Source organism: Prinia subflava, chromosome 23, assembly GCF_021018805.1.
Source record: "Prinia subflava isolate CZ2003 ecotype Zambia chromosome 23, Cam_Psub_1.2, whole genome shotgun sequence".
NCBI lineage: Eukaryota > Metazoa > Chordata > Aves > Passeriformes > Cisticolidae > Prinia > Prinia subflava.
Genome location: NC_086269.1, coordinates 5,007,575 through 5,017,281, shown reverse-complemented (window position 1 = coordinate 5,017,281; position 9,707 = coordinate 5,007,575). Strand labels below are relative to the sequence as shown.

Below are 9,707 nucleotides of genomic sequence, written 5' to 3'. Positions count from 1 at the left end.
CCCTCCCCTTCCCCAGCTGGGAACAGGAAACCCGGGGCGTTTGGAAATCCTGCTGGGAGGGAAAGGAGGGGGAGCCTGCCAAGTTCTAGCTCCAGGAGCCCTGCGGGTTTCACCAGAGCAGGGCCGGGGTGGCAGCGGCCGAGTGGAGCCAGCCTGGGGCTGCTGCTGGCGGCTGCAGAGGAGCAGAGCCCTGTCCCTGCCCGTCCCGCACGGCTCTCAGCCCGGGAAACGGCACCACTGAGCGGGGAGGGAATGGAAAAGTTGGTGTTTTCCAGCCGGACAGAGCCCCCGCGCCGCTGCAGCCCCGGGATGGGAGCGGGACTGGCGCTGGCTCCCTGCATCCATAGTGAACCAGCCCAAACTGCGGGGTAAACACAACCCTGTGCTCTAAACACAGCCCTGTGCTCTAAACACAGCCCTGTGCTCTAAACACGGCCCTGTGCTGCAAACACAAACACAGCCCCGTGCTGCAAACACAGCCCTGTGCTGCAACACGGCCCTGTGCTGCAAACACGGCCCTGTGCTCTAAACACAGCCCTGTGCTGCAAACACGGCCCTGTGCTCTAAACACAGCCCTGTGCTGCAAACACGGCCCTGTGCTCTAAACACAGCCCTGTGCTCTAAACACAGCCCTGTGCTGCAACACGGCCCTGTGCTCTAAACACAGCCCTGTGCTCTAAACACGACCCTGTGCTGCAAACACAGCCCTGTGCTGCAAACACAACCCTGTGCTGCAAACACAGCCCTGTGCTCTAAACACAGCCCTGTGCTCTAAACACAGCCCTGTGCTGCAACACGGCCCTGTGCTCTAAACACAGCCCTGTGCTCTAAACACGACCCTGTGCTGCAAACACAGCCCTGTGCTGCAAACACAACCCTGTGCTGCAAACACAGCCCTGTGCTCTAAACACAGCCCTGTGCTCTAAACACAGCCCTGTGCTGCAACACAGCCCTGTGCTGCAACACGGCCCTGTGCTCTAAACACAGCCCTGTGCTGCAAACACGGCCCTGTGCTGCAAACACGGCCCTGTGCTCTAAACACAGCCCTGTGCTCTAAACACAGCCCTGTGCTGCAAACACGGCCCTGTGCTCTAAACACAGCCCTGTGCTGCAAACACAACCCTGTGCTCTAAACACGACCCTGTGCTGCAAACACGGCCCTGTGCTCTAAACACGGCCCTGTGCTCTAAACACGGCCCTGTGCTCTAAACACAGCCCTGTGCTCTAAACACAGCCCTGTGCTGCAAACACAGCCCTGTGCTGCAAACACAGCCCTGTGCTGCAAACACAGCCCTGTGCTGCAAACACAGCCCTGTGCTGCAAACACAGCCCCGTGCTGCAAACACAGCCCTGTGCTCTAAACACGGCCCTGTGCTGCAAACACAGCCCCGTGCTGCAAACACGGCCCTGTGCTGCAAACACGGCCCTGTGCTCTAAACACGGCCCTGTGCTGCAAACACAGCCCTGTGCTGCAAACACAGCCCTGTGCTGCAAACACAGCCCTGTGCTGCAAACACGGCCCTGTGCTGCAAACACAGCCCTGTGCTGCAAACACGGCCCTGTGCTGCAAACACGGCCCTGTGCTCTAAACACTGCCCTGTGCTGCAAACACGGCCCTGTGCTGCAAACACGGCCCTGTGCTGCAAACACAGCCCTGTGCTGCAAACACAGCCCTGTGCTGCAAACACAGCCCTGTGCTGCAAACACAGCCCTGTGCTGCAAACATGGCCCTGTGCTGCAAACACAACCCTGTGCTGCCCGCCCTGCTCTCTTGTCACCCCAGCCATCCCTGAGGTCAGAGCAAACTGGGATCAGCAGGGACAGGGATGCTCCTGCTCTCCCTTGGCACAGAAGGCAGAAGCTGCATCGTTCTGGTGGAGCTCAGGGTCTGTGGCAGCCTGTGGGGGAGTTTTCCCTGCAGGAGTTTTAGTGTGTCCACTGAGCTTTATTTAAGCAGGATGAGATTTGTAGTGAGTGTGGTCTAAGGGCCTGAAGGAGGGGGCAGAGGGCCAGCAGCAGCTGCACTCAGAGCTGTGGGAAACCCCAGCTCCTCCCAGCCTGGAGGGATAGAGGGAGAGGGGAGGACTCCCCAGGGCCACCAGAGCTTGGATATGACAAAATTAGGGCTTTACTCCCGATGAACACGGAGCTGGAAGGGAGTATGGAGCCTGGCAGGGCAGGGGCTACTCCTGTGTGAGCTACACTGCCCAGCAGAGCTGCTCCAAGGAGTAAAGTCAGAGCAGTGCCAGTGTCATTTCACCCTGACTCAGCCCAAGTTTTACCTCATGCTCTGATGTGAAATTTCCCTTGCTGCAGCTGCAGCCCAGCTCCTTTTCCCTCCCCAGTACACAGGAACCACTGGGGTGTAGCAGCCTCCCAGTTTTTTGCGGGGTTGTTTCCCTGCAGTTTCAAGTCTGCAGCAGGGAGAGGGGCCTGGATCTGTGAGGACGCTGCCAGGACCCCCTTCCAGCCCTCAGGGCCCTGGCAGGGCCAGCAGGGCAGGCTTGAACTTCAAACCAGGGCACAGTGAGCAAGTAACTCCCAGGGAATGTTTAACCTGAGGAGGTGGAATGTTTCCTAGGAGGAATTCCTTGGAAAGCGTTTGTGCCTTTTCTCTTGGAGGAGCCTCCACGAATTCCAGACCTTCTCCAGAGAAATGCTGATGAAGGGAGTGGAGAAATGACCTCACCTGGCTTTGGAAAGGAAGCACCAGGCCCAGCTCTCCCAGCTGGAGCAAAGAGAAGGAAAGAAGGTTTTTTACAGGTCATTTATTGATTTCTCCAACAAATGAAGCCCCCCATGTACAGCAGGGAGGATCTGCTTGTAACAGGCCCTGGGGCCGTGCCCATGGCTCACCCCCAGCAGCACAAGGGCTAAAACGTGAGCTGGAGGCCTGGGGGGCTGCCCAGGAGCTGTGAGGGGGGAGGGAGAGCCTTCATCCGGGTGTGGAGCTCCAGAGGGAGGGTGGCAGTGCAGGGAGCAGGCGCTGGGGCAGAGCTGGCTCCAGGGCTCAGGACAGCAGCTTGTGCACCGCCACGGTGATGCTGTCGTGCTTCTGGATCATGATGTTCCTGCAACAAGGAGAGGGGAGCTGGGACAGGAGCAGCTGGTGGGGGTGGGGAGTGGGCAGGGGGATCCCTGAGCAGCCACAGACCCCATCCCAGACCTGCTCTATCTCCTTGAGCAGCAATGGAGACGTCCCTGCTGCCTCACTGACTGACAGTGACAGTGACACTGACAGTGACACTGACTGACTGACAGGCTTTGTTATAAACAGGAACCCACCAAGCCTCCATTATCCACAGGGATCCCCCCAACCTTCCTTATCCACAGGGACCCCCCAGCCTTTGTTATCCACAGGGATTCCAGCCTTCCTTATCCATAGGGACCCTCAGCCTTCATTATCCACATAGACCCCTCACCCTTTGTTATCCACAGGGATCCCAACCTTCATTATCCACAGGAATCCCAAAAAGGGATCCCCCAGCCTTTGTTACCCATGGGGACCCCTCACCCTTTGTTATCCACAGGGATCCCAATGGTGGAAGAGCTCCCAAGGGGCAGCAACCACCACCCCCAAAAGGTTTCCCACTGCTTTTACATCTCCTGCCTCTTCCATCCCATCAATGCAATGACTCTGCCTATGGCAGTGCCTCCCCCCCAGGGGAGGAGCTGCTCCAGGGATCTGCCCTGGGAGGCTCCCGGGGCCGGGGGAAGGCACAGCCGGGGTGGGGGAAGGCACAGCCGGGGGCAGCAGCAGCAGCAGCAGCAGCAGCAGCAGCAGCAGCAGCAGCAGCAGCAGCAGCAGCTGGGGCTCACCCGTTGTCGGACTCCAGGCACACCACGGGCGTGTCGGTGGGGTCGGAGGTGAGCTTGGCCGCCTGCTGGGCCAGCACTGAGATGATGCCAGCGTGCTCATCCGACAGGGTCCCTCTGCCTGCAGGGTGGGGGGCGAGGGATGGAGCCCCCTGTGCCAGGGCAGTGCTCTGGGACAGCCCCGGCTGCCTCCCCCGGGGCGAGGGGGGCTGGCCCTGCCCTGGCACGTTTCCCTCCCCAAATGGTTCCTCCCCATCCACCAGAAATCCTGAATTCAAGCGTCAGGAAAAGCTGGTTACAGTGTCCTCCGAGGCACAGGCAGGTGGGGACACCCGGGGGTGGGGCAGGACAGCAGGGCCGGGCCCAGGGTCCCCAGAGTGGCCCTGACAGGGCTGGGAACCCCAACAGGGGAGGGGCCTGGCAGGGCCGGGCCTGCGGCCCCCATCCCGGGGAGCCTTAAAAGGGACAGCCCCAAACCAGGAGCCTTAAAAGGGACAGGACTGGGACAGCCCCAAACCAGGAGCCTTAAAAGGGACAGGACTGGGACAGCCCCAAACCAGGAGCCTTAAAAGGGACAGGGCCTGGGGCATCCCCAGCCCAGGGATCCCCGTGGGGCAGTTCCAGGTGTCCCCCACCGCTGGGAGCCCTCGGAGGGCCCGGGCAGGGCTGGGTGTCCCCTAACGCGGTGCCCCCTCCCTCAGAAGCCCTCACAGGCGATGGGCAGCGCCCGGTGCCCCCCGCCCCGGGAGGCCTCGGAGGGCCCGGGCAGTGCCGGCAGCCCCTGGTGCCCCATCCCCGGGAGCCCACGGAGGGCCCGGCCAGGCCCCGGTGCCCTCCCCCGGCGGCGCTCGCTCACTCACAGCCCAGGTTGAGCCCCTGCGAGTCGGTGCACAGCACGCCCACCACGGCCGGGCTCTTCATGCTGCGGGGAGACAGCGGCGGTCACGGCCGGGACCGCGGCTAGGCCCGGCTCCCCTCACCCCCCTCACCCTGCCGCCGTGTCCCCCCCTGTCCCTCCGTGTCCCTCAGTCCCCCCGTGTCCCTCAGTCCCCCCCGGTGTCCGCACGTCTCCTCCAGGTGCTGCTCCAGCGTCCCCTCCATCGCCGCCACTTCCGCCCCGCCCCGGGCAGCGGCGCCACCCACGTGACCCCCGCGACGGCGGCTCCGCAGGGCCAAAAGTGCTCGGAGCGCGCTCCGCTCCTTGGTGGTGCCCCGGGGACGCCCCAAAATCCGCGGGTGCCGAGACCCTCCCGGGCCCTCTCCGGGACCCCTCACCCGGCACCGTGCCAGGGTCTGGGGGACCCCCAGCAAACCCGCTCTCCCAAATCAGCCCTTCCTAGGTGTGTTTTCCCGCAGAGCACGCGGCACTGTTGCGATATTGGGTTTTTTTCCCGCATTTTCTCGATTTTATCCTCCCGAGCGTGGCTCAGTTGTGCTCTGTTCCTCCCCGCAGCACCGCCCACGGTTTGCGGAGCCGAAAGAAATTCAAGCGCCTCTTTAACGGCGCTCCTGCGCCCCCTCCCCGGGCAGAGCATCCTCCCGCAGCTGCACCGGGATGCAGCTTTGGGATGCAGCTCTGGGATGCAGCTCTGGGATGCAGCTTTGGGATGCAGCTCTGGGATGCAGCTTTGGGATGCAGGGACACCGGGATGCAGCTTTGGGATGCAGCTTTGGGATGCAGCTCTGGGATGCAGCTTTGGGATGCAGCTTTGGGATGCAGCTTTGGGATGCAGCTCTGGGATGCAGGGACACCAGGACACCACCGGGGTGGGGACTCCCGTGGGGCACAGAGGTGTTAAAGGTGACCTCAGAGCTGTTTTCCGTGGAGGACCCCCCCAAAGTCCCGCGGTGGAGGGGATTTATGGAGCAGCAGTGATTTATTGATTTATAGGGAGCTCGCGGCACCCTGAGCCCTTCCCTGGCCAGGGGTCTTGGCTTGTCAGCTCGGGAAATTAAAATGTTATTGACGGGGGGAGCGAAGTGCAGCAGGATTTTGATTTTTAAATATTTTTTATTTGACTTTTCTTTCTCTTTGGTCAAGCTGGGAGCACCAAGAGCCCCCAGTCCCGAACCTCCAGGGGTTTCCTGCTGCATCCCAGCCCGCGGGAGGGGTCTGGACCGAAACTGCCTTTATTTGTGGGGTTTTTCCCCCAGTTCTAGGAGGCAACACAGGACACAAATACAAATAAAATACAAATAAAATACAAATAAAATACAAATACAAACACCCGCTCTGGAGACGGGGGCTGCATCCTCTCTGTCCTGTCAGCCCCTCGGCAAGGAAAACTCCCGAATTAAACCTCTCCCGAGCCATTGCCGGCTGCGGGGCTTCTGCAGGGAGAGGTTTTTGATTAATTAATTCGAGCCCGGGTGGGGGAGACTTCAGTGATGCAGCTCCACAGCAAAACCTGGGCTGGGGGTGGGGCGTGCTGGGGCTACTTTTAACTAGTTCAGTTGATAATTTAGCAGATTGATTCTCTCAAAAAAACCTAAAACCAAAAACCAAAAAACAAAAACAACAACAAAAAAAAACCCGCCCAAAAAACCCAACAAAGAACCCAAAAAAACCCCCAAACAAACAACCCCCCAAAAAACTCCCAACCAAACAAAAAAAAAAATCCCCAAAAAACAAAAACCCACAACCAAACAAACAAAACCACCAAAACCCAACCAAACAAACCTCCCCAAAACAAAACAAAAAACCCCAAAACCACCACAAAAGCTGGATCAAGCCCAGATTTCAATGCCAAACACCTCAGACTGTGTTTCCCAGACAGGGCTGCTCCAGGTCCCTGGTTTGTCCCTGATTTGTCCCTGATTTGTCCCTGTGCACCGGGAATGGCCCCAAAATCAGCCCCCCAAAAATCGAGGTGTTTATTCCTCAGTGGGAAAAGCCAAAGGAGCTTCAATTCATGATGCAAGCATTTTGTGAGGAGTTGGAGCATTTTACTCAACACCCAAAACTTCAGCTTCTGCCCAAACCATCCCAAATCCTGGGCAGCCCTTCCACATCCTCGGAGCTCCTTCAGCTCCCCTGCAGCTCCCAGTGGATGAATCAGCTCTGTGATGAGGAATCCCACTGTGAGACCTTCCACTCGTGCCTTTTCCCTGTGTTTCTGCCCTGGAGCAGCTCTTCCAGCTGCTCATGGATGACCTAATCCAGCCCAGAATTAAATCAAATCAGTATCAAATAGCTGTGGGGAATTAAGGAACGGCTTTTCCCGAGCATTGCGATATGTTTGGAAGAGGCTGGAGCTGTGTTGTGCCAGATGTGGCTCTTTGGGATGTAGGAAAACATTTTCCAGGCTCAGCAGCTGAGGTTCAGGACCGTGTGAGGCTGTGGAGGTTCCCTTCGAGAGGAGGAGGGGATATCAGAGGTGATGAAATGTGCTGAAAGTGATCTTGGACGTGTGTTTGTAGTTCTGCTCTTGTGAAAAACTTGTGTGTCACTGAACTTCTCTCCTGCTGCCTGCAGCAGCCCCCAGCCATGGTAAAGAAAGAGAAATAAAGAGAAGAAATTTAAAAATCATCAGCATTTACAGAAAAACAAAACAAAAACCCCAAACCCCCCCCCCCAAAAAAAAAAAAAAAAAAAAAAAGTTTGGTTTCTTTTCAGGCTGAAGCAGGACATAATCAAAAAGCTAAATTTGGGGTGTTTGCAGAGCTGCTCCTGGAAAACCTGTGGAGCTGGGGCAGTGCAGCCAGTGGGGTTTGGGGGATTTTGGGGCGTTTTGATGCTTTAATCACCAATTTCTCTTTGTAAAACCTCCCGGGTTGTGGCTGTGGCAGGCGCTGTGTTCCCATCACCTCTGAAGTCGTGGGGATTTGATATTTGAGGCACCACAAAAACTTCCCTGTGCTTGCTTCTCCCCATCAAAAACATCATTAATCTAAATAAAATAAAGAAAATAAAACTCTGGGAAGAGCAGGTTGAATTGATATAGGGTTTGGGGTTTTTTTTAACCAAAATCAGGATTTTTTGGTATTTGTGAGAGCAAATCCTGCTCTGGATGGGGATGCTGCACCCTCAGGCAGGTGAGTTTGTGGTACCCACCCCTGGCACTGGGAACACCGTGGATTGCCCAAAATCCCCGAGGAAGGGATTTCATGGCAATAGAGAGAGGGCAAAATTCAGGAAAACCCCCACAATAATTCATAAAACTGTCCAAAAATATATAATTTTATGGTTTGGGTTTCTTTTATTAAGCTGCCTTGTTTTATTAGCTGCCTCTGGCCTTCCACAAGCTTGGAAATGGGCAGAAAGGGCAATAAATTTGGTGGTTTTGCTTAATTTTTGGACATCTCCTGGTGGAAAATATTGCAAATTATTTTCTCCCAGCAGACCCCACCACAACAAAAAGAAACAAAATGTCTCAGCAGCTTCTCACACCCTCACTTCCCGTTCTGGAGAGACTCCCCAGGCCCCAGGAGTGGGAATTACCAATCTCCCTGTGGCTTTCCACTGTGGGAGGTGGCGATTTAATGGGAAATCCCTCGATTAAATCGAGGGCCACCCCCATTTTAGGAGCAGGCTGTGCTTGATTTCAGATTGAGAATTGGAGCACTCCACAACGAAGGTGATGGAGAAGCTCCCCTTTCCTGCATCCCTGCAGGGTTTTCCTTGCAGTTTAGCAAACCCCCACTCCTGAGCTGCTTTAGAAGGGCATTTAGGGGGGCCAAAGCCGGGAAATATCCTTTTAACTTCTCCCTAGAGGGGCAAAGCCCCCGCGGGGGGAGGCCCAGGCGGCAAAGCAGGGACGGGGAAAGTCAACACGGGCTGTGCCGGGAGCGCGGGGCTGTTTGATCGCCCCGAGCGGAGCCAGGCGCCCCTCGGGGCCCGGGGGAGAACCGGCGCCGATTGATGTTCGGCTCCAAGGTGAACCCGCGGCGGGAGCCGGAGAGCGGCGGGGACACGGCCGGGATGGGGCGGGACTGGCTGAGGTGGGAGCGGGACTGGGGTGGGATGGGATGGGAGCGGGACTGGGACTGGGACTGGGACTGGGACTGGGACTGGGACTGGGACTGGGACTGGGACTGGGACCAGGACTGGGACTGGGACTGGGACTGGGACCGGGACTGGGACCCAGGACTGGGACTGGGACTGGGACTGGGACCGGGACTGGGACTGGGACTGGGACTGGGATGGGAACGGGACTGGGATGGGAACGGGATTGGGATGGGAGCGGGACTGGGATGGGAGCGGGACTGGGATGGGAACGGGACTGGGATGAGAGCAGGACTGGGATGGGATGGGAGCAGGACTGGGATGAGAGTGAGACTGGGATGGGATGGGATGGGATGGGATGGGATGGGATGGGATGGGATGGGATGGGATGGGATGGGATGGGATGGGATGGGATGGGATGGGATGGGATGGGATGGGATGGGATGGGATGGGATGGGATGGGATGGGATGGGATGGGATGGGATGGGATGGGAGCAGGGCATGGCTGGGCTCTGACCAGGACACAGCTGAGGTGTCACAAACCCACACGTGCCACATCCTGGTGATGCACCAAGGTCTGAATATTCTGCACCTAAAATAATTGCATGGATGGTTTCCAAACTCTTCTCTTCTCTTCTCTTCTCTTCTCTTCTCTTCTCTTCTCTTCTCTTCTTCTCTTCTCTTCTCTTCTCTTCTCTTCTCTTCTCTCTTCTCTTCTCTCTCTTCTCTTCTCTTCTCTTCTCTTCTCTTCTCTTCCTCTTCTCTTCTCTTCTCTTCTCTTCTCTCTCTTCTCTTCTCTTCTCTTCTCTTCTCTTCTCTTCTCTTCTCTTCTCTTCTCTTCTCTTCTCTTCTCTTCTCTTCTCTTCTCTTCTCTTCTCTTCTCTTCTCCTTCTCTTCTCTTCTCTTCTCTTCTCTTCTCTTCTCTTTCTCTCTCTTCTCTTCTCTT

General features: G+C 57.1%; 1 protein-coding gene across 1 annotated transcript; it reads right to left on the bottom strand.

Annotated features, from left to right (window-relative positions):
* Positions 1-2,753: 2,753 nt before the first annotated feature.
* Positions 2,754-4,978, bottom strand: LAMTOR5 (late endosomal/lysosomal adaptor, MAPK and MTOR activator 5). The gene is made up of 4 exons (XM_063418440.1): positions 4,883-4,978; positions 4,677-4,738; positions 3,820-3,937; positions 2,754-3,071 (listed from the first exon to the last, which is right to left on the bottom strand). Exons 1-4 carry the CDS (start codon positions 4,915-4,917, stop codon positions 3,011-3,013), a joined length of 276 nt encoding a protein of 91 aa, XP_063274510.1. The 5' UTR covers positions 4,918-4,978; the 3' UTR covers positions 2,754-3,010.
* Positions 4,979-9,707: the final 4,729 nt, after the last annotated feature.